The sequence below is a fragment of the Elgaria multicarinata genome, chromosome 11 (genome assembly GCF_023053635.1).
Source record: "Elgaria multicarinata webbii isolate HBS135686 ecotype San Diego chromosome 11, rElgMul1.1.pri, whole genome shotgun sequence".
NCBI classification, from domain to species: domain Eukaryota; kingdom Metazoa; phylum Chordata; class Lepidosauria; order Squamata; family Anguidae; genus Elgaria; species Elgaria multicarinata.
In genome coordinates, this window is record NC_086181.1 from 8,838,499 (window position 1) to 8,863,095 (window position 24,597).

A 24,597-nucleotide genomic window follows, 5' to 3' on the forward strand; every position below is an offset into this window, starting at 1 on the left:
TTTAAAAAAAAAAAATCTGAATGAGAGAGCAAGTTAGGATTTCAATTTGCTGAGTCCTAAACATTCTGGAAAATGGGTTGAACCAGGACCTGGGGAGTTGTGATACTGGCACTTGATGAAGCATCCAGAACACCAGTTCAGCCCAACCAGAATTCAGGGAAACATTGATTTTTCATGTATTTGAGTAGCATATAAAAGAGGTAGCTGAATTGCTCTTGCACCTCATTAAATTGCATTGTTTTCCCTGTAAAGAAAAATCATGAACTAAGCTGTTGCTTAGTTAAGGCCCCTTTGGTACCGAAAACAGGTGTGCCCGGAGGCTGGTGTGTGTGTGTGTTTGTGTGTGTGTGTGTGTGTGGCAGGAGAAGAGAAAGAAAGTCACGCAGATTTGATTGCCACTGTCAACTGTCCTTGGAGACAGGCTAAACAGGGCATGGTTAACTGCGTGAAGTAGCTTGTTTGGGCACCGGAAATGTCTCTCTCAATCCCGTCTGGTTGTATTTTCAATTCTTCTCCCAGTTTAAGATGAGCTGCTTTTCCTTCAACTGATGTGCTTCTTTGCCACGAACCAAATTTAGTAAATTTAATTTACACCTTCAGCTTGCCTCAGAAGCTAGAGCAGAACATTTTCTCACATGATACTAAAAAAACACCTTTAAACGCTTTCTAATGTTTGTGAATATTGTTAATGTGGGATGGAAAGTGGAAGAGAGCAGTGTTTAAATTGAATTAGCGTTCTGTCCTGTGTAACTGACGTCATAAAAATGTATTTTCCACCAGCCAATGAACCTGTCTGATTTGCCCAGGCTGGAGACAGTTTTGAGTTAAGAACTGGATTTTATATTTTCAAAATGGCAGGTCTTCAATTCTCTGCTCCTTTCTTCTCCGTGGTGCCACAGGCACCGGAACCTGAAATCATCATATCACCTGGCAGAGTCCAACTTGAATACCTGGCACCCCTCCTCCTCTTCCATATCACCTTAAGTGACAAGGTGGACATCCTGATGGCAACATCTAGTCTGACTCCCTCACCCCAATCCCCACCCCTCCTGCTAGCCAGCTTTTTGTAACATCTTGCATGATGAAGAGATCTGGAGATCTTGAAGTTTGCACATGTTTGATGATCTTTGAGTTGGCTTACTTAAAGGCCTAATAAAGGCATAAAGATATTGCATTAAATGGCTTTTGGCGTTTCCCCCCCTTATGGCCAACACAGCTGTCTTTGTTTTTTTTTTATTGTAAATCTGGTTTACTGTGTCATTAACTTGCATAGGTAATATGACACTAAAGATGCATGATCTTGGCTAAAGAAGTGGGAATATGTGAGCCAAGATACATTGCAGACAAGAGAATGGCTATTTCTCCCCATTTTTCCGTGCAAGAAAGCCTCCCAAAGTAGCTCACAAACATTTTAAACCCAATTAATAGTTTAAATTTAATTAAAATCAGCAACAGAACAAAACCCAATAGCAATAGCCAAAAACCAGGATGCATATGAAATCAATTAAAAGCTGAGTGAAACAGAAAAGTGTTAATAGTTCATTTAAAGGCAGCTACAGAGGAGTTCATATATACTTCTCTAGGGAGAAAATTCCACAAATGAGGAGTCATCACTGAGCTTCATTAAGCAGAAATCACACACCATTACTGGGCTTTCTTCTTCCATAGTCTTTCCAGGTTTACATTGGGCTCCTGTATTATTATTAATTGCATTTTTATACCGTCCAATAGCCGAAGCTCCCTGGGCGGTTCACAAAAACTAAAACAATTCAAAGTGTAAAACAAACAGTATAAAAACATGAGGTAAAATACACATTAAAACAAATTAAAACATACCATACATGATTAAAACATCCTGAAAACATTCTAAAATTTCACTGGATAGGCCTGGCAGAATAGATCAGTCTTTATTGCTTTTTTAAATTCTAAAAGACTGTCAAGTTGACGAATCTCCTCTGGCAGGCCATTCCACAGCCTGGGAGCAGCAGAAGAGAAGGTCCTCTGGGTAACAGTTGTTAATCTAGTTTTTGCTAGCTGAAGTGGATTCTTCCCAGAGGACCTGAGTGTGCGGGGTGGATTGTACGGGAGAAGGCGATCCCGCAGGTAGCCTGGACCCAAACCATGTAGGGCTTTAAAGGTAATAACCAACACTTTGTACTTCGCCCGGAAACTAATCGGCAGCCAGTGAAGAGATTTTAAAACTGGTGTAATGTGGTCACCCCTAGGTGTACCAGTGACCAGCCTGGCTGCGATATTTTGGACTAATTTAAGTTTCCGGAGTAGGCACAGAGGTAGCCCCATGTAGAGCGCATTACAGAAGTCAAGCCTTGAAGTTACCAGCACATGCACTACCGTCTTTAGGTCTTCCAACTCTAGGAAGGGGTGCAGCTGGCGTATCAGCCGAAGCTGATAGTAGGCACTCCTGGCTGTCGCATCTATCTGGGCTGTCATTTGGAGCGACAGATCCAGAAGCACCCCCAAGCTGCGAACACAGTCTTTCAGGGGGAGTGTAACCCCATCCAGAACCGGTTGACACACCTCCAAACCTAGGTTGTGGCCTTTGACAGCGAGCACCTCCGTCTTGTCTGGATTCAGCTTCAGTTTGTTTTTCCTCATCCAGCCCATTACCGCCTCCAAGCATGTAGATGTAGATGTTCACATGTAGACAGTGAACATGTGATTTAGAATTGAAAACTTCCCTTCTTGGCAGTGCTCTGTATGTTCAATGAAACAGTGTCATCTAGTGGCTGAATTTTAGTGCAGCACTGGCATTTCACACTGCCGATATGGCACCATTAACTATTATTAGAACTTACCTCCAATCTTTTGGAAAGCAGGATAAAGGGGGGAAGCACAGGAGACATCCTGGAGGTTGATGACTATATGTAAAGGACCCGCAAATTTCCATTAGTGACCAATCACAAGTGTGCAATAAATTGCTCGGGTAGAGAAGCTCCCTCTCTCTGGTAACTGCCAGTATAATGGACATTAGGGCTTCTGAGGCTAATCTCAGGGCTTTGGCAGGTTCATATGTAGATGATCCTAAAGCATTCAAAGCTTTAAAGGTTGACAACAGCACTTTAAATTGAGTTTGGAATCAAACAGGCAGCTAATGCAACTGGCACCATAGTGAAATAATATGTTCAGGATGCATTATTAGTCAGTGGTGCACAATCAGACTATTGCTCAATGATTGTATTCATGCTGAACGTGTAGGAGTTTTGGGTTACTTTTGGTTTGACTTTCTTTGGTGCAGGGTGTGCTGTCCTTAGTTATTCCACCTTTAATAAGATTGCTGAACCTTGTCCAATACATAGTGTTGTTCTCTCTCTCTCTCTCTTTCACATAGTGCTTTGCTCTGAACGGGTTGGCAGGATCACCAAGACTTACCATGATATAGAGGCGGTCACCAGCCTGTTGGAAGAGGTATCCTTCCATTGCTACTTTTTGTAATTGATTGTGTTCAAACACTGGGCCAAATACTATACAAAGTGTAGTATAGGGCTGTGCTCCGCTTTGCTTCGGTTCTTAGAACTGATAGCGAAGTGGCCTGATCCGCCTCCAACAAAGGTGGAGACGGATCGGGTCGGGGGAGCTGCGGATCGAGATGAAGCGGATCCTTCGCCTCGATCCGGAGCTCCGGAAAAAAGGTGAGTATGGTGGGAGGGGGACTTACCTGGCGCCGCCGCAGTCTGTGCAGCGACAGCGGCAGAGCCAGGTAAGGGGGGAGGGGGGCTTACCTGCTTCTGTCACGTTCTGGTGGCGGCTTCAACTGAGCCCGAGGTCTCAAACAGGAAGACCAGGGTCTGGTCTTCCTGTTTGAGGCCTCAGGCTCAGTTGAAACTTCTGACGGAACGCGACGGAGGCAGGTAAGTGGGGAGGGGAGAGGGGGGCCTTTTCCATGTAAGTCTATGGGAGGGGGAACACGGAGCTCCAATCCGGATCCCTGCAGCAGATCGAAGCGGACCATGGCCGAATCAATGCGGGGAGGAGCGGACCGGATCCAGAAGTTGCGGATCGGGATCCAGAGCAGATCGGGGTGGTGGCGGTCTGTGCACAACCCTAGTGTAGTAGAAGTGAGGGCGGTTCCTGGTTTTCAGGCAATCAATCCTTGTGGCTGTTAACTATTCAATGGCCAGGGAAGATTCTGCGGGGAGCATCTCTTTTTGGGTGTGTGTGTGGCTTTGGAAAGAAGGGGATGGATGAGGGGAGGGTGCTGCAGAATCAAGGGCAAGTTTAGGCAGACGGGGGGAAAGGGGCAAGTAGGAGGTGTGAGGGGAAGGAAACAAGTTGGGCTCATGGCTGCGCCTGTGTCTTCCCCATCCTGGCAGAAGGAGCACGACCTGGAATTAGCAGCCCGCATCGGGCAATCGTTGCTGAAGCAGAACCGGAGTCTGTCGGAACGCAATGAATTCTTGGATGAACAACTTGAACTGGCAAAGGAGGAGGTGAGGAAGCCCCTTCCCATGTCTAAGGGGAAAAACCTAAGAAGGGTTTTGCTTGACACTGTGAAGAATTTCCTGGAAGTGCGAGAGGTCGACTCCCAGAATGCAGCCAGGTTAGAGATATGGGAGGTCGTTGTAGGAGGTGTTTGGACAAGCATTTCACTGGATTACTTCAGGCTGGCTCACTCATGAGATGGGCAGACTAGCTGGATGGTCTTTTAAGGTTACTTAGAGCCCTCTGTTCTAGTTGATTACATTTCAGTCCCAGTTTCTCCAAGAAGCTCAGGGCAGTCTGCAAGGTTCTCTCTCCATCCCTCCAGTTTTATCCCCCCAACAACCCTGTGAGGTAGGTTAGTCTCAGAGAATGATTTGCCCAAGTTCACCCAGTGAACTTCATGGCTGAGTGAGGATTTGAACTTGGGTCTCCATACCCTTTGTCCGACATTCTATGCACTGCACCATACTGCTTCTAAGGATATCCAACTACTGGGGTGGGTGGGTAAGGGTGTGTCTATATGAGGGTGTTAATCTGCTTTGTTGCAGAATTGAGATCCAAGCATGACATGAGGAGTTTCCTTTTCTGTTTTCCCGCTACATAACCTCTAGGTGGCACTGTGGTATAGCGGAATACTGCAGTTACACAAAATGAAACTGCTTTCTTTTGCCATCAGAAATAATACCACATTTGGGCTTCCAGGTTAGAATGTGAGATGTCTACATGCAGGCTTACGTTCGTCTTCCTGTTTTCCTGGGACCCATTTTCCTCTTCTCCCCCCAAGATAGCGCAGCTGCGACATGAGATATCAATGCGGGATGACCTTCTGCATCTCTATACCAGCAGCACTGAGGACAGTGAACCGGCCTCCGCCATCTCCACCCCGTGAGTATCTAGGTGGGAAGTAGGGCAAAGATAGTTTCTATCCACATCAATCATACAGAATGTATGATCACCTTCCTGCCAAGTCCCTTTAACGATCAGAATTGACTCCCCCGCCTCCCCCCATGGCATCTCATGCAGTGAAATCTCAGTGGGAAGGGGCAGACAGCAGGAGGAGAGAAACTAACGTGTGGAACGTCCTACAGCTAGGCCACAAGCTGATCCAGGGGCTGAAGATACATTGAGCAGGTGGTAAAAATGAAGCCACTATGGGGCACGTTTTGAGGACTGTCCTGACTGCTCCCATCCCATATCTCTTGTTATGTATAGGGCACAATGGAGGGCATTTTAAACTTTGGCTAGGCAGCAGTTGCATCCTCTGGGGCTGGGGTCAGCCGAAGGAGTGAAGAGTTATGGTTGGACAAGGAGGCTGAGGAAATCTGCATGCATTTCCTCTACTTGCTTGGCTCTTGCCTTCCCACCATATCACTTGTTACCTCAGCCCCTATAATACGTGTTTCTGTCTTTAACACACGAAAACATCAGAAAGGCACGGAGGCACGACAGCATTTGAATCCCTTCTCCTGCATAAACTTTGTGTGGGCTAAACAAAAATTGGCTGCACATGTTGGCTAAACAAAATGGCTGCATCCAGTCGCAACTTCGAGGGTTCTGATTGGCACTGGCTCCCTGCCGGTGCACGAGTTTCAGCCATGTTGGCCACGAATGTTGGTCTTGTCTGTCTCTTTATTGCATCTGTGTGCTGCTCTTCCTCTCAGGTAATCAGGGCAGTTACCCCTATTTTATTCTCAAAGCAGCCCTGTGTGTGAGGTGGGCTGCGATGAGAGGTGGTGATTGGCCCAAGGTTAGCGTCATGGTTGAGCAAGGATTTGAGCTTGGGTGTTCCCGGCCCAAATTCAATGCTCAAGCTGCAACACCACTCGCCTCCATTCAACATCTGTGTTGAATTCTAGGGTACAAATCCCTTGGGTTTAGGATATAATAGAGTTCCTTTCAAGCCTTCAACACTACTCCACCGATGGATTTGGCCTAGCTGCAGCTAGGCCGAATCCATCTGGGAGTAATTTCCAGATCAGGGAGCATGCATGGCTTCCAGGCTGAATTGAATCCCCCTCTCTGGAAATGAAGCACTAATTCAGGGGACTGAGCAGTCATATGCAACTGTGCTCTGCTCCTCTAATGGCCTCATCTCTTCCCCAACAGGTTGCGAAGGAACGAATCTGCCCTCTCTTTGCAGCAGTGTTTCCAATATGATGCCCTGCAGCAAAAGCTAAAAGGGCTGGAGGAAGAGAACCAGAAACTGCGCACAGAGGTGAGGGCTGAGCTCCAATGAGCTGTGTGTGTATTTATGATGGTTATGGATGTGGCAGTGTGGCAGGAAGAGGCTTTGGGGGTGCTTATGGAAGTCTGATTGATAGTAATGGTCACATTTACTTGGGACATATCCAGATGATCAGCCAAAGGTGCTTGGAGATTCTCCTGGATCCAGCTTTGTCACTAGAGGTTCAAGTAGCCTCAGTGGCACAGAGAGCTTTCACCAGCTCTGGCCTCTCCTGGACAAGGAATATTTGTCCACAGTCATCCATTTATTTATTTATTTATTTATTACATTTATATACCACCCCCATAACTAGAGCTCTCTGAGCGGTTTATGGAAATTCTAAAATGAGATAAAAACAAGTATACAAAATTTAAAATTCTAAAACACAGAACATACATACATGAAGCATTAAAAACCGTTAAAATAAACGTGGGTGATTAAGATGTGCCGCCATATGCCTGGGCAAAGAGGAAAGTCTTAACCTGGTGCCGGAAAGATAGCAGCGTTGGCGCCAGGCGAGCCTCGTCAGGGAGATCATTCCATAGTCTGGGGGGCACCACCGAAAAGGCCCTGTCCCTCATTGCCACACTCCGAGCCTCTCTTGGAGTAGGCACCCGGAGGAGGACCTTAGATGTTGAACGTAGTGACCGGGTATATTCACGTTGGGAGAGGCGTTCCGACAGGTATTGTGGTCCCAAGCCATGTAAGGCTTAATAGGTCAAAACGACCTTGAATTGGGCTCGGAAACATACAGGCAGCCAGTGCAAGTGGACCAGAGTAGGTGTTATATGGTCGAACCTTCTGGTTCCCGAAATCAATCTGGCCACTGCATTTTGCACGAGCTGCAGCTTCCGAACCGTCTTCAAAGGCAGCCCTACGTAGAGTGCATTGCAGTAATCTAACCTGGAGGTTACCAGAGCATGGACAACTGAAGCACATGCCCTGGTAACCTCCCAACTAGTAATGAATACATCCAGGATTTTGAGTGGCACTACTCGGATATCTTTGCCAGTGTTAAAAGAGTTCCCCTGTATGCCTTGTCCACTTCCAAGCCCAGTTCAAAGTGGTACTTTAAAAGATCTAAATGCCTTGGCCCAGGTACCTGAAGGAGCACCGTCTTCCATCCTGTCCATAGTCTCAGGTCATCAGCCAAGATGCTTCCTTCTTGGTTAGAGGTGAAGCGGGTGATAAGCAGAGAGGGGGCTTTTGGGGCTGTGGCATCCTCTCTATGGAGGATGCCCAGGGAGGCTTGCCTGATGCTTTCTTTGGTTCGTTTTTTAGATAAGAGGACCAAGATTCTTGTTATTCTCTCAGGCATTTACATTTTAGATATATTACAATCTTGTCAATTGTCTTTGTTTTATCATGTGACCGATATTTTAATTGTATAAACCACCCTAAAAGCAAATCTGGTGAAGAGCAACATATTAAAAGTTTTGAAGAATTAATAAATTAAAAGAAAAAAGGTGTACGCCAACCAAGTTTTAGCTTTGTGCAACAGTCTTGCAAGGCTCCATTCAAAGTAATAGTGCACTATCAATCCCATACATCATGGAGAGTTTTGTGTGTGTGTGTGTGTGTGTGTGTGTGTGTGTGTGTGTGTGTGTGTGAATTATGAAAGCCAGAGCTCCTGCCATTATGAGTCTGGCTGCCTTGATTACCATGAATGCCATGTGCCCTACATTTTCACATTCATCTGTTTTTCTACCTCAGGTCACAAGCATTGCCACAGAAACATGTCACTATGAGGAGCAGGAGCAGAAGTTGATGATCGACTGTGTGGAGCAGTTTTGTAGGTCCCCATTTTTATTTTTATTTTTGTGGGAAAGGTTTTGGGGGGATCTTTCAATAGGGTTTTAAGATGCTCCAATGTGAAGCCCAGAAACCATTGCAACGGAAGATACAGTGGAAGGTATGATTGATTTTAGCTAGCTTTATATTCCACCCATCTCCTGGGACAGCAGCACTTTAAAAACAAAAGAATGGCTACGTTTGTCTTCGGGTGCTCACAACTGATGGATGTAGACCAATCTGGTAGCCTCCAGATGTGGAGAAGAATCTAATACATCTGGAGGGTGGCAGGTTGAGGAAGGGTGATGTAGACAGACCCACAGCGCAAGAGAAGGAACAGTAAATGTTCCATCTCATAACCATAACTTCTTTCTTACATCTGATGTTAATAGCAAACACTTGCAGAGACACATCCGAATGGGTTTCTAATCCCAGCCCTACTTCTAATCCAGATATATTTATAAGGAAACTGGAGTGCAGGTGTATGATGGAAGGGAGATTTAGATAAGTTAAAGGACAGCTTAAAATGAAGTCAAGTTATAGATGCTCCTCGCAGTTGGGGGATGCTTGAGAAACATGGAGCATAAAGTCTATTTGGGGCCATGGGAGAGTGAACCCAGAGATGGGTTGTGGCAGTTGGCTTTGGCTACATTTCATGCTATACTGGACCATGCTGGGCACATCAGATGCCATTGTCTAGTAGGGATGGTTGAGAAATTAGCTCTGTTGAGGGTTGTTTTTAAAGGTTTATCTGATTCATACCTCCTGAGCCTTTCTTTGAGCTAAGATAGTTACGTTCTGTAATCTGCAATTTTTGTGAGCTTTCTGATGCAGGTCATCTCATGAAAAAATTGTTGGAAAAGTGCACATATTAGGGGATGCACATATTTGAGAAAAGTGTGCATAAAATAACATTTTAGCAATGTAAAATACTTGGAAATAATATGTACTTTTAGAAATGCATATAGTAATATATACACAAAAAGTATGAATTTCTGTACAGATTTTTTTTTTTTTTTAAAAAAAGGCAAGCTTATGTTGAAACGGGACAGAATGAGCTTGACCTCAAAACAAAAAATGGCCATCTCAATGAGACATAGCTTGACAGATCCGTCCCTCCCTACAGTCTGGTGCATTGCATGTGCACAAAAAGGGAGAAGAGTCTTGGAATGCTATAGGGGGAAAAATGGTATTGTACAAAAGCCTGACACGTTTCGGCCTTTTGTTTTGTAGGCCTTCTTCAGGAGGTTGTCTTAAAGTTCGCAGAAATTATTAACAAATTGGCTTATGATGGCAGCTACTGCATCATTCGCCTTGCAGGCTGTTGTATAATATTGTTTTTCCCTATAGCATCCTGAGACCAATCTCCTTTTTTGTGTACCTCTTGGATGCCCACCCGTCTTGCACCCTGCATTGCATATAAGCCTTCTCCTTCAGGTGGTAACTAGAGATGTAAAATTTCCGGAAATTTTGAAGCCATGGAAAAAAAAACATTTTTTCCCATTTTTTTTTTTTGGGGGGGGGAACAAATTTCCGGATAAATTGAAATAATGCAATATTAGCACTTTTTACAGATTGAAAGTCACTTTGTTACTTTAGGAACATAAAATGTAATTATGTCCAAGTTGGTTTGGCATAAAGTTATTACATTTGGTATATTAAAAGCAGTGTATTCAAACAATTATTACAAATTTAATTTACTTTTTTTTACTTTTGGGGGGGTAACAAATGGAGCCACAAGCTCCTGAACTGTAAGGAACTTCTTTGGTTCTGCCAGTTTATGAGGAGCAGGCAAAAAACAATTTTAAAAAACAACAACAGAAGAAACCACCAACATTAGTAACAAAGAAAATTATTTATGTCTCCACTAGTCCTCCAGTGTCAAGACATAAAGCCCCCATTCCCATGAATGAGAAAAAAGAACTGAGAAAAAAGGGGGAACCAAGATTCTATGAATATGCATGAAATTTAATCAGACTCATTTTCTGACCTATAGCTATCAGTATTAGTTTCAGTCTCTGCTTCAGTGGCAGTGCCCCCTAGAGGCAGAAATGCATCTTGCTCTTGAATTTGAGAGTTGTAGTCTCAGTTTGCAACCTAGGACTTGCTTGTCCTTGGTGCACAGACATTGTAATAATCTGATCCTGTACAGTTTTTAGAAATCATTTGGAGAAGTAAATATCTGAACACCTTGTCTTAAACATTTTATTCATCATGCTAAAATAAAACATCCCGTAATCTGTTTTTTTCTTCATTTTTTTTCAATTTTTCCCATTTTTCGGAAAAAAAGCCAAAAAAGGCTTCAGAAAAAAACCCGTTTCTCCCCCCCCCCCCCAAATTTTTCCGGCTTTTTTCCGGGCCTTCACATCTCTAGTGGTAACAGTCTGAAAACTCCCCTTCCACAGCGGATGCTAGTCGGGAAGTTGTCCTGCTCTCGGAGGAGCTGGCCCGCAAGGCGGATGACGTAGCCCGGCAACAGGAGGAAATCAGCCAGCTCCTGGCGCAAATTGTGGACCTCCAGCAGAAGTGCCGCACAGTAAGCAAAGGGGTTGGTGGGGGCGGCTTTTGTCAGCAGGCCTGGGTGGATGGCGGGGCTCCTGTAATTCCCCTTCCTTGCAGCTCTTTCTAGAAGCTGCACCTGCTTTCTATAGATACATTGTCATGATTTGAAACACAATGGAGGAAGCTGGTTTGGCCCTGCTGCAAAGTAGAGACCTCTGTGTCAGGCAGCAGGTTCGGGGTGCCACAAAGAAGGCTTCAAAATTATCAGGGTTTTTTTAAACCTCGGAGGGCACCGTTTGGCTTTTCTACTTTGTCTTACCAAAAAAAAAAAAAAACCACCCCAAAAAACAACCTTGGGGGAATGCAGAAAAGGTAAAAGCCCATGAGTGCACAATAACCTGATTTCCGTGCCCATTTGCCCATTTCCCTATGCATTTTTTCACATTAACTTTCTTAGAAAGCAACTATCCGACAGAGGCATTGACCCCGTCCAGACAACATGCTAAGCCACAGAGGTTAAGCTTTTTGAGCTAAGCATTATGGCTTAGTGTGTTGTGTGAACCATGACTTAGCGTGTTGTGTGTGAATTATTCCTGACCATGGTGGCTACATAACCAGGGCTGTGGAGTCGGCACATAAAACCTCCAACTCCTTTATTCATGGCACCTACAACTCCTTTAATTATATATTGATATAGGAAATAAATTTCCTATATGTTTCCTACATCGACTGCAAGCACGCAACTTTTTAGAACCCTAACCTGTTAAAGCCCGGGTCTAAAGGCTATAGCTAAGACATTCTGGGTTTTTAAAAATTTTTATTTATTAAAGAAGCCCAAAACTGAAAACAATGAGGTTATATTTTTATTTATTTATTTAATTGCATTTATATCACCCCATAGCCGAAGTTCTCTGGGCAGTTTATCAAAAGACTATAGAGTATAAAGTAATAGGATATAAAACTATAAAAGAAAATCAGGAACAACTTTCTCTACATAGTTCAAAAATCTAAAGTATATACTTTGATATCAAAGTCAAAACTACAAAAAAGTAAAAAAAAACAATTGAACACTTAAAATAACTTAACAAATGACCATTTTAAAAGAAATGAACTCAGTTAGGTACATAAGTGACATAAACCTTTTTCGAGATTAAAGTATTTGAATATAAAATTCAAGTGAATATACATATCGCAACTCTATATACAATTTAAATCTATTAGGAGTCGAAGTTGGTACATTTTTTCTGACTCCGACTCCAGTAACCCAAGAATTGCTTCTGGCTCAGACGCCGACTCCACAGCCCTGTAACATAACCGCAGTTTAAACACACTCACAAGCCATTTGCTGCGAAAGGGTTCGCGGCTTAACCCTGACTTAGCGTGTTATCTGAACAGGCCCACTAAGGAATCAAAATAAAATGCTATCTTCTGTGGCTTACCCCAGAGTGAATTCTCTAGATCCGCCTTTCCCAAGGCGGGCAAGAGAAGATGGGAGTTGTAGTCCTAACACGTCTGGAGGCCACCAGGTTGGGTAATGCTTGCAAAGGGCCTTGGAGATGCTCTTGGTGATGGGATCTTTACTTTCTCCTGCAGTATGGTTCAGAAGTGGAGGAATTGCAGCAGCATCTCACTGCTGCCAAGGAGGTCCAACAGCAGCTGCGCACAGAGGTATGTACCTGGAACAGCCAGCTGAAGACAAGGGGGGTGGGGTGAGGGTGGCAGGGCCAGGCTCCATCTTCCCAGCACAGAGAGGGAGTCAGAGACCTCTGGGATGCCCATATGTGACCTATATCAGTTTTGCACCAGTCTTTCATGGCTTTTCCCCCACCCCGCACTGTCCTGGTAATTGTAGCTTGTAAGGGCACTGAGCTTTCTCTGTTCGCTATCCTTTGTCCTGCCACACAGAACCACAGTTCCCAGGATTCTCTGGGGAGGGAACGTGACCCTTGGACCAGTTTATAATGTCAATACATGTCTCGTAGCAAAATTGCCAGGAAATGATCACTGTTGCTGACGTAGCAACTGAAAGATGTGACTCAAGTTGGATCAAATGTATTAATTAAATATATAGATCAGCCCTCCCGAACCTGGTGCCCTCCAGATGTGTTGGGCTAAAATTCCCAGCATCCCCCAGCCAGCCAGGATTGGGGAAAGCTGATGTAGATAGTGTATGTACTACTGCAGTATTCTAGATTGCCATACCATTGAAAAATCAACCTGTCCCACGGGGAACCCCTTATTTCTAGTCCTTCTTCCCCTCTTAATTCCTTGGCTGGCTCTGCTAGATGGGGCATGTTTCACTTTTCTTCTCCATCCCAGCTCCAAGATCTGCAGGAGAAATACGCGGAGTGCGGAGCGATGTTGCAGGAAGCCCAGGAGGAGATTAAAAACCTCCGAAACCGCAGCCTCCCCAACAGCACCATCCACCGCCACAGCTCCCCTACCTTCTTGCCCCTGGTGAGGACAATGCGACAATTGGCTTGTGCAAGGAATCGCCTGGGTGGGGGATGAAGCAATGAGGCAAGAGGAGAATGGTCCTTTAGCAGATCGTTAATAGCTTATCTTGTGTGTCCCATTACTCCTGTATCTCTCTTCACTGGAAAGGGCAGACAGACAGCTTCCTTAATGTCCTTGTTGCTACACTGACAGATGCACGAAATATCACATTTCATGCTTCTAGTCCTTAGAGAAGAGGAGGAGAAAGCTGGAAGAAGAGGGCATGCCTCCTCACTCAGCATTTAATGTGCTAGGGCATATCCATGTGTTTGAATCATAGGGTTTTGTTTTTCAGTGGGCTCTGCCCTATGTGTGTGTGGCCATGAGTAATAGCATCTCTGAGCATGTGTAGAGTGATGGTTAAGTAACCGCAGCCCGCCTCCCCCAATCTTGAAATTCCAGGCAGGTTCAGAAAACTCTCACTGATATTGAATCTGCTGTCTCTGGTGAGGATTTTATGGGGCCCAACACTGCTCTGCTCTCCATTTTGAGTTGGGAGAGTGGGAACAGAACAGGGAGAGATGACTCCTGTTATGGTATCTTTGGCTACTGGAAAACACCTGCCCCTGTTTACTTTTATTACAGGATTCTCTGGCTGCAGAGATCAAGGGCTCAATGAGGAAAGGGATGGACAGCTCTGGTTCTTCGGAATACAAGTGAGTGGAGGACAGGGTAGCGGGGTGGGGGTGAAACCTGACAGCTCAGGAGGAAAATGGTTCACAAGAGCAAGGAGCTCTCATGTGGTGGTGTTATGGATGCACCCCAATCCCTGAGACAAGAGATAAGCTGGGAAAAGAAGGCTTAGGATCAGGAGCTGAAATTTAGAAGCAGGGGCGGTACTGGAGCGAAGGGGCGGGGCTTCATAACTAGGGGTGGAGCTATGGACTTGAAGGGGTTGGGGTGTTTTGAGTTCATTGGGTGGGCAGTTCCTGTTTTTGGGGGGGAGTCATTCTCCACCCTCTCGCTGGGAGGAAGAATGGCCACCACCTCTTTTCATTCCCTACCACTGAAACCAGTACCCCCACTTTCCATGTTCCTTGTTCTCAGGGGCTTCCGGCGGGTCTTCGAGACGGTGAAGGCTGTGAAGCAGACCGTGAAAGCCAAATCGCGGGCAGAATCGCCACTCACTCTTCCTCCGGGCTCTCCCAAGCCTTCTTCAGTGGGGTGCAGCCGGCTTAGCACCCCCCGTACCAGCTACTACGGTTCAGACAGCCCCACTGTGGGAGGGCTGGAGGGCCAGGACAGCCGGGCCCCTGAAGGACTGGAGGATGCCCCGTGAGTGCCTCTGGGGGATGGGGGGGGGGAGGCCACATCCTGCGTGCGGTTCATGACAGGCAGGGGCCATGAGCTTTGGTTTTCCTTTGAGGCTGCCTTGCCCAATCTGGTGCCCTCCAGATATGTTGGACTGCAGCTCCCAGAACCCCGCTGAAATTCTGGGAGCTGCAGGCCAAGGCAGCTAGGGGGAGCCAGATTGGGGGAAGTGGTGTTTTAGCCTGAGGTGGAACTATAGAAATCAGGGTTGAGGCTTTTGAGCTGGGGTGGGGGCGGGGGCTGCCTTAAGGGGGCACCTCATGATTCCCCTGCAGCCGAAACTCTCCCCACGGCCTGAGTTCGATACCAGCAGAAGCTGGTTCTCAGGCAGCCAGCTCGGGTCGACTCAGCCTTCCATCCTTCCGAGGTCGGTAAAATGAGTACCCGGCTAGCTGGGGGAAAGGTAACCGCGACTGGGGAAGGCAATGGCAAACCACCCCTCTATGAAGTCTGCCAAGAAAACGTCAGCGAAAGCAGGCGTCCCTCTAGGAGTCAGCAATGGCTCAAGTGCTTTGAACGAGAGGTTCCTTTCCTTTCCTTCATGATTCCCTAGCTCTTTCATGTTCTCCTGGGCTTTTCGTGAAAGAGAAACAGCCAGCAACCCACCCACCCCCGTCTCCCTTTATGCTCCACCCTGTTCTTGGGAGCCGCTGGGCAGATCTTTAAGACCATCAAACCACTTAGGTAAAAAGGGGATGGGGTTCTCCCCACAACGGGATTCCTCTGCCGGAAGCCAAAGAGGAGCATCTCAACTTGAGCCAGCTTCATTACATCTGACCCTTTCCCACAGCGGGCAGGGAAAGCATCATTCTCAGCAAAACCTTTTGCCGGTTTCTTTTTGTGACCCTTTTTCTGATCTGCCATACCTTTAGGAGGACAGTTCTTGCTCCCACTGAAATGAAGCCAAAAGTACACGTAATTGTTCACATTTGTTGCTTGCTGCCCTTCCTCTTCCCCAAAATAATTATTATTATTATTATTATTATTATTATTAATATTTATATCCCGCCTTTTGTCCAATGCTGGCCCTCAAGGTGGCAGTACAAAATTTTAAACATATACATTTAAAACCTATAAATAGAGATATACAAAAGTTAAAACTATATTAAACATAATCCAATATTAAAACATTTAAACATTTAAAATGACAATTTTAAAAGTCCTTGGCATAGACGGACATCCAGATCATTCACCAAAGTCTTGCTGGAACAAAAAAGTCTTTGCTTCTTAAAGCACATCAGGGAGGGAGCCAGCCTAGCTTCCCTGGGAAGAGAGTTCCAGAGCAGTGGAGCAGCCACCGAGAAGGCCCTCTCCCATGTTCCCACCAGGTGCGCCTGTGATGGTGGTGGGACTGAGAGAAGGGTTTCCCCTGAAGGTCTTAAAGCACGGGCTGGCTTTTAAGGGAGAATACGGTCTTTCAGGTAACCTGGACCCAAGCAGTATTGGGCTTTATAGGTCATAACCAGCACTTTGCATTGTGCCCGGAAACAGACTGGAAGTCAGTGGAGCTGTTTTAACAGGGGAGTTGTTGTCTGCTCCCTGTAACCAGCCCCGGTCAACAATCTGGCTGCAGCTCTTTGAACCAGCTGGAGTTTCCAAACACTCTTCAAAGGCAGCCCCACGTAGAGCGTGTTACAGTAATCCAATCAGGATGTAATTTTAGATTGTAAGTTCCTTGGGGCAGGGACCTATCTCCTCCTATATATACTGATGATGGTGCTGTGTGAATAATAGCATCCCTCCTTGTTTTCCTTTAGCCGGGGTGAGCGTGGGACACCAGGCACACCAGGTCAGCATGACTTAGAAGCTGCCCTCCAGTCCTTGTCCGCTCGCCAGGAGAACCACAGCACCGAGCGTTCGTTCTTCGAGGTGGAGCGTGAATGCAAGCTGAGGCGCCTGGCTCGGGACGCCGAGGACTCCAGTGGGTTTCTCACGCCCAACGAGAGCATCACATCCACCGGCACCAACTATTCAGGCAGCTCTGGCGGCTCTGGCTTTTCTTTGGGCTCCTTCTCCTACTTCCCTGATAAACTGCAAATCATCAAGCCTCTGGAAGGTTAGTGGGAGAGGGGACCCAAGGTCCACGGGGCTCTCTTGGGGAGGGCGTGTGCTGTCTGAGCACCCACTTAATAATTTTGCAGCATTTATTCTGATGTGTCAACGTACTGCATGCAATTTAGCTTGCAGAGGCACCGAAGCTAAAATCTACTTATTTTAAAAAGTCAACCACAGAAAAACCATCCAGTTCTTAACAGATTCCCTCTGAATCTGCACAAAGGTGTGTGTGAACGCTAACTGGCTGGAAGAAGGCTGCCTGCCCATTGTGCCAGGATCTATGCAAGGAAAAATTTTCTGGGTGCCCTAGAGCTGTGTCTCAAGTTTTAATACAGGGGGAAATAACCTGTACCCTAAGATACCAGGCGTCTGTGAAATACTGGCACCAAATCAGGTTCTCTCCCGTCTGCTCTCTGGATCAATGGACTCGGGAGAAAATGTACACCAAGGGGCTGGGAGGGTGCTGGGGTTGCAAGTAGCAGGCCTTAGAGAGGCGTACCTTGTTCTTTGCACCAGGTTTCTGTATTCACAATCATTAGCGCAGAGTCTGGGACATGTCTCAGAAAGCCCTGCTCCGAGTGTGGCTGTAGTGTTGGATGCCACAGATAAGGAGGGAAGGTGCCTCTATAGCCCATTTGCGCATCTGCTTTTCTGCTCTTTCAGAGAGAAGTCATGCAGGCTTCCTGCCTTATACCAGGTCAGGTTATTTATGCCTCTATCCCAGTATTGTCTTTTCCAGCCTTTCCCAACCTGATGCCCTCCAGATGTGCTGGACTACAACTCCCACCATGCTCCAGCCTGTGCTGGCTGCGGGAAGTTGGGAATTGTAGTCCCAACATACCAGAAGAGCACTAGGTAGTGGAAGGGGAAAGTTGGTGGCAGTTGTTCTACAGGGGCTCCAGCTTTTCCGTCATCTGCTATCAGACCTTCCTCCTCCCTCCCTGCAAAGGTTGGTAGTCTGTCCACGCATTGGCAGAGGGGCGTGAGGAATGCTGCCCAGGGCCTCCTGCTTTTACAGGCATTAGAGTGGTGCATACAGGGAGGGTGCTATCGTTGCACTCATGTCCTGCGTGTGGGTTTCCCGTGAGCAGCTGGTTGGCCACTGTGTGAATAGAATGCTGGAATAGAGGGACCCTTGGTCCAGTCCAGCAAAGCTCTTCTCGTGTTACTGTGGATGCATCCAGCGTGGCAGCTTAATTTTTCAAGGCACCCTTGCTTCCCCTATGATGGCATGCTAATGTGTTGCCACGCCGTTTGGACATCTCTACTCCGCAGCCTTGCCGTGACCCACAGTCTGGGTCTGCTGCAGATTGACCCACCCATATTTTGGCTGGCTGACTTCAATCGTCGTTCCGTGTGATACAAGTGACGCCAGGAATCCCCCTGTCTCCTCCCTCTCAGGCTCCATGACCCTCCATCACTGGCAGCAGCTAGCCCGGCCTCACCTGGCAGGGATCTTGGACCCTCGGCCCGGCGTGCTCACCAAAGATTTCCGGCAGCTTGACACAGACCTGGAGGAGGTCTACAACCTTCACGACCTGGAGGAAGATGATGTGGACCTGGCCTCCTTCCCTGCTCTTGCTACCTCGACACCATCCAAAGCCAAGGAGAGGCCTAGTGGTGAGTGGGGGGGGGGAGGGGGGAAGAGTCACGCCCATTTGAATTTGCTTTTTTAAATCTTCTTTATTTTTACTGTTTAAATCTATGTTCACTGCTCTGGAACCTTTTTTAGACATTGAGCGGTATAGAAATGTTAGGCTCCTGGGGTGTTGACTTCTCTCTGAGGCTTCCAAAGCTGATGGGTAGACCTTTTTCTCCTTATCAAGTAGCATTCCTAAGTCATGAATTCTAGATTCCCAGGAATGCTCTTCGAAATTTGAGCATGTCAGTAGAATAGTTTTTGGGGTAGGGTGGGGGTAAGTAAAATTAAGGAAGGAATAAAAGTACTCTGCTCAATGTTATTCTTTTCCTTTTCCTTTTTTTTAAATAGTGGAGGCATAAACAAGCAACTCTATTTAGCTGTCCTGGCTAATGTCTGTTGAGTAACACGCATCCTCCAGGGGTGCCATCCTTCCCCAACCTGGTATCTTCCAGATGTTTTGGACTACAGCGTCCAGCATTCCTGACCACTGGCCATGCTGGTCACGGCTGATGGGAGTTGAAGTCCAAAATATCTGGGAGGCAACAGGTTGGGGAAGGCTAAGCTCATTCTGTAAAGCTGGGAGCCATTGCTGCAGCTTCCCTTAAAGGAGTGGCCACCATTGTGACAGCTGAGTTGGAAGAGCACAAGGCGGGAGACGGGTGGGGCTCAGCCTCAGGACTGCTCTTACAGCTACCATGTGGGGGTAGACAATCTGGTGCCTTCTGGATGATGTTGGACTTCCGCTTCCATAATCTCTGCCCATTGGCTATGCTGGTTGGGGTTTATGGGAGTTGTGGTCCAAAACGTCGGGAGGACGCCAGGTTGCTTAGCCCTGTCTACAGGTGTTAAGTAGCAGTGCTGCCAGAGCTGTGAGTAAAACAGGGCCGTAGGTTGAACGTGAGTGTGTAGCAGGGCGACCCTTATAGCAGTAGCTTTCTGGCAAGAAAACCTTCTCCTGCAAATCACCTCAAAAGAAATGGAAGGGCTTTGGCAGACCTTAATCCCCTGTTGGCATTTACAAAACCTTTCCCTCAACCCCTCCGCATTAGATATCCAGGCACCTGTCTCTGTCCATCACCATGTTCCCCCACCCACTCATTAACCCTTCATTTTCCTGTCCGTTTCAGTCTTCCACTCCGTTAACAATCTACCCCAGACCCCGCCTACTTTCACCATTACCACCTGTTGCATCTTGCACCCTAGCAACGAGGTCACCATGGTGACACCCAGGTAAGCATCCTGTGGTCCTTCCCTCTAGCTTTCCATCCTTGCTTCTGCTCCCGCATCATGGCCATAGAAGGATTTCCCTGTTTGTGTGTGTGTGTGTTGTTTTTAACCTGTCTCCTTGCATCCCTCCTCCCTCCATTTTGGATCCTGACTTCTAGGTACTGCTGCTCCCGATATGGGCATGTCCTGCAGCCCTTGGTGCATTGATGGGGGCTCTGAAGTAAGAAAGCCCCTTCCCTGCCTCTCTTCTCTCTGTCTTGCCTGGGGAGAGCTGGGCAGGGAAACATCCCCCCTCCTGTTCACTTCCTCCCGAGCAATGCTGGCTTGAGGAAAAGGGCCCGTACACAACCCGTACAATCCGCCCCGCGCACTCAGGTCCTCTGGGGAGGATTTCCTCCAGCCAACAAAAACAAGGCTGACAACTCTTACCCAGAGGACCTTCTCTTCTGCCGCTCCCAGTTTGTGGAATGGCTTCCCGGGAGAGACTTGCCAACTTAACAGTCTTCCGGAATTTAAGAAAGCCATAAAGACTGATCTCTTCCGGCAGGCCTACCCAGCTGAATTTTAAATTTGCTTTTTAATAATGTGCTGCTTTTAATAATGTATTAGTTTTAAATTTTTAGTCAGTTATATGATGTTTGCATTTGTATTGCACCCCGCCTCGATCCAGAGGGAGAGGCGAGTAACAAATACATTATTATTATTATTATTATTATTATTATTATTATTATTATTATTATTATTATTACTATATGGCTATACGGAGGAGCAGGGCCTCATCCAGGAAAATGGAGAACGCAGGGACTGGAAGGCATGTAACGCTCTTCATTACGCTTGCTGGAAAAATAGGTGCTGGGGCTTGAGCCATTTTTTGCTGCCAGACATGGAGACCACCCTTAAATCCAAGGTGGTGAGGGCTGTTTCCGTTTTGTGAAGGAAAGGCGCTCTGTGTGTGCTCAAGGCACTCTTGCTTCAGGTCTCCTGGAGCTAACTTGTGGCATTCGAGCAGCAGCTGGGTCTGAGACCTGGTTTTGCTCTTGTCCCAATGAAGCCTTGAATCATCTGTTTGGCAGCCCATTAAACATCCTACTGGTATAGGCTCCTCCCAGATATTCATTGAGTCATAACATTTCTATATAGCCAAACATCCAACGCAATCTGGGCTGTTAACCGTGTGACAAAATATAATACAAAATCTTTAACATTCAGCAATTTAAAAGAGTTTGAAAACAAGTTAAAATGATTAACAAGAAAATGACCAGGACCTGCTAAGTGGTGGCCCAGCCCTGAACCAACATTGACACGTGATGTGTATGATAAAACGTTTTCACGGAGCTGGGAAGTCAGTCTTCAGCGGCCTCCTCCTGCCCTGTCCCTCAGCCAGCATGCTTGTTTGCCAAAGTGAGGAAGGTGGGAAGCTTTCTGCCAAGTTCCTTACAATCAGAGGTTTGAACGAGCTGCCCCTTTCTCTCCCCCCTCCCCGCCCCCCTCCCCACCGCAACCTGGGGAGGTTCAGTTCCGGCTTTTCCTTTCCTTTTTTTTTTTTAATAAGCTTTAAATATGTTGTTGAGGGATTTATGTCCTGTCCTGAGGTTTTCAGGTGGTTAATGGAAATTTTAGACAAAGCAGGAGGATTCCCACCTCCTAAAGGACTCACAACATCAGAAAAACAGGTGGGAGAAGGAAAGGAATAACCCTTTAAATGTTGCCCTGAATAGGAGAAACGGTCATCTAGCAGTTACTGCCCACTGTCTCAAATACGCTTCATTCATAGACCGGGCACATTGACCAAGTAACAGCCTCAGGTTATTTTAAAATTAAGAATCCCAAATCGTAATATAGCATTTTTTTAAAATTTAAAAATTAAAAAAAAGTCAAAATCAAAGAGATTGTTTAAAATACTGGGACATTTCTAGCTTTTTGCTATTTTGTATTGATTTGTGATTCTCCCCCACCCTTAAAATCCCCATCATAGTACAGTCCCTGGTGATGGGAACGGGCAGCTATATTCAGCCTCTCTGAAGTTTAACCCACTAATCTTATCTCAAACCAGACTTTCTTGCTAACCCATCTGCTTTTCTGCAGCTTAACGGGCACTAATATGGTGGTGATGGCCTCAGGTGCCGGGGCCATCTCAGGATTGGGGGCCCCAACACCTCCTGACCTCATGGAGCTGCTGGGGGTGGGCAGGAAGGGAATGGGCAGCTAACAGTCTTGATCCTCTAACAATTTTATTTTCATGGGAGCTTTTGCCTAGAACAGCCTTCTCCAACATGGTGCCTTTCAAGTGTGTCAGACTATGACTCACATCATCCCCAGCCAGGATGGCTATTGGCGTGTGTGTGTGTGTGTGTGTGTGTGTGTGTGTGATGGGAGTTGTGCTGCACATAGGGATGTACACATTTTGTAAAATCTGTTCCGGATTGTCAAGTGCCTTTCAATTTTTCAAATTTGCGCAAACTTGTACTTGTGAAAAAGTGCAAATCCTCCCCCCCCCCCCAAAAAAGTACATTTTCATGCTTTAACCTATGAGGGAAATGTACATTTTTAGCTGGTGTTTTTATTTTATGCATTTTTCTACGACTAATTTTGCGGGATATTCTTGAAAGTACAAAAAAAATATTGGTCTGCAAGTCCATGGAAACTGCGTCGTTCGGGAAAATCCAGTCCACTGCAGAATCCATGAGTTGGATTCATAGAAGTCCAAACTCCTTTATTCCGCTGCGGTTTTATCCGACATCCCTAACTGCAGCACGTCTGGAGGGCACTTGGTTGGTGAAGGCTGACCTAGAGAATGTGAATAATTTGATGGCAGGATGTGTGTAGGGGAAGAAGAGACCCGGGGTGGGTGGGTGGGTGGGGGGGCTTTGTTACTTAAGGGCCAGCCTGCCTCTGCCTGCTCCCCACCCCCAGCTGTCTTTTTCAAACTCTATGAGGGCGGCAGAACAGTCTGTATCTCACCCTGTTCCCGGTTAGTGAGAAGAGATTTGAGTCTTCAGAAATGGGGAGACGTGGCAGGGCCTATGGGTGTTGGCGGCTGTGTTGTATAATGTAGTGCCGGGATGGGGGGGGATCCCATTGGCAGCCCCGCCCCTTCCACGTCCCACTGATGAATATGGGGCACAGTCCACTGGGGTGGGGCAGGAAGGAGGAGCAGTCCCACTGCAGCCTTATTGGCACTTCTGGTCTTACATGAACATCTCGGTCTTTCTAACTGTGGGTGCAAGTCATATAGGGCAGCCTTCCCCAACCTGGTGCCCTCCAGATGTTTTGAGCTACAATTCCCAGCATTCCTGACCATTAACCATGCTGGCTTGAGCTGAGAAGAGTTGAAGTCTGAAACATCTGGAGGGCACCAGGTTGGGGGAGGCTGAGGCAAGCCTTTCAACAGAGAAATGTCAGGGATAGAGCAGTGGTGCCCTTCACCCATGGAGAATAAGGGCCAGTGGTGGCTTTCAGTTTTAATACTGATTGCTCAGGCTGTGTGCTGTTCTAGCCTCTGTGTGTGCCAGGAAGTTCATCTGGTCTAGTGAAATGATCATCTGGGTGGATTGGGCCTTAGCAAGTCACACCTGTCTGCCTACCACCTTGCCAGTCTTAATGGCAACCAAAATGCGCTGCCTGGGGCACCCCCTCACACATTAAGCCGTGGTGGGGATGCCTCTGTTCGATTGCCAGTGATCCCATAGGAAGCGATCCAGTAGGAATAAAGCAAGGGTTACTCAGAAGTAAGCCAAAAAGTGGACAGAAGGACAGCCGTTCAGGAATAGGAAACGTGGCAGGAGGGCGAGGGCGGGGCGGGGCCCCTCCTTTTGCTTCAGCTTGGCCTCCATTCGCACTCTGCATGGCAACAACGGGAAGGAGACGCTTTCTCCTCTTGGTCCAGTTGAGTGTGTGCTAACCTCCCATTTGTATAGGGATTCCGTATTTTCAGGGCTGCTCCTGTGGGTTTCCCCATGAGCTCAAGTGGTCCACTGTCCGGGACACACGGCTGCTCATATCTGTGAGATGCAGGAGAATGCAAGCGGCACTGGGACACGCCCTGTGGTGTCCTGTGCAGTTCAGCACCTCGTGGAAATGCATGGACTCGTGTGGGTGTCTCCAATCCCTTGGGACTGAATTTTTCTCCTTTGTGTTTGTCCCTTTCTCCCCAGTCTTTATAATACAGTTGTGCCCTCTTGTGGGCCCTGTGAGGGGCTGAGCCCCTCTCTCCCTCCCCAGATCCCCCTGCAGGAACAGCCCAGCCATGAGGAGCAGCAGCCGCAGCAGCAGGATTCCCCTCTTGGACTGGTTTCTCTGCTGGCAGAGCGAGGCATTTCGGCGTGGGGCAGAACAGGGGCAGCGGTGGGGGCAGCGGCAGCAGCAGCAGCTTTGCCTGGGTTTGCTGGAGCCCCGAGAAGCCTGCGCTGGCTGCCTCCTTCCTTGGATTCCCTGTGGAGCGGCCACTGGGACAGCCTCGCTGAGTGGACCTTGGGATCACGGCCGCTGCCACGGAGGAAGTCTGAGAAGGGCCGAAACAGCATCTTCAGTTTGAACCTGGTGGAGAAGCTTCAGCGGCTGGGGCTGGACAAGGTGGTGGCAAGAGGGGAAGCCTCATTTGCAACCTCGCACCTGCAGGGGCTTCAGCAGAGGACGAGGTCTCTGTCCTGACTCCACCACTGGTGCTGCTCTCCGCTGGTGGAGCATCAGTGAGACGGAAGAGGAGGGGGTTTCGGATGAGCTGCTTTCTGGATGCTTTGGACAAAGCCCCCTGTGTGGCTGGAGCCTTGTGCTAGTGTTTTGGGGGGGACCCTGCAGGGCTTGGGGGGGAAGAGGGGCTCTACCTCTGGCAATGTCTTCTATCCCGCCTCCTGTGGATCAGGAAAAGTGGGCCGTCTTCGATTTGATGTTGATATATTTACCCTACGTT

The 24,597-nt window shown here is 47.3% G+C and overlaps 1 protein-coding gene across 1 annotated transcript in view; it reads left to right on the forward strand.

Moving 5' to 3' along the window:
• Positions 1–24,354, forward strand: part of LOC134406573 (trafficking kinesin-binding protein 1-like) — a 30,016-nt gene extending 5,662 nt beyond the window's left edge. Inside the window, exons 2-15 of the mRNA XM_063138058.1 lie at positions 3,350–3,426; positions 4,332–4,448; positions 5,225–5,325; positions 6,547–6,655; positions 8,378–8,456; positions 10,861–10,991; positions 12,551–12,625; positions 13,277–13,414; positions 14,039–14,109; positions 14,501–14,728; positions 16,522–16,820; positions 18,221–18,439; positions 19,589–19,691; positions 23,843–24,354. Of these exons, the coding sequence (XP_062994128.1) occupies positions 3,350–3,426; positions 4,332–4,448; positions 5,225–5,325; positions 6,547–6,655; positions 8,378–8,456; positions 10,861–10,991; positions 12,551–12,625; positions 13,277–13,414; positions 14,039–14,109; positions 14,501–14,728; positions 16,522–16,820; positions 18,221–18,439; positions 19,589–19,691; positions 23,843–24,338 (2,243 nt within the window). The 3' untranslated portion in view covers positions 24,339–24,354. The remainder of the gene's footprint in view (positions 1–3,349; positions 3,427–4,331; positions 4,449–5,224; positions 5,326–6,546; positions 6,656–8,377; positions 8,457–10,860; positions 10,992–12,550; positions 12,626–13,276; positions 13,415–14,038; positions 14,110–14,500; positions 14,729–16,521; positions 16,821–18,220; positions 18,440–19,588; positions 19,692–23,842) is intronic.
• Positions 24,355–24,597: the final 243 nt, after the last annotated feature.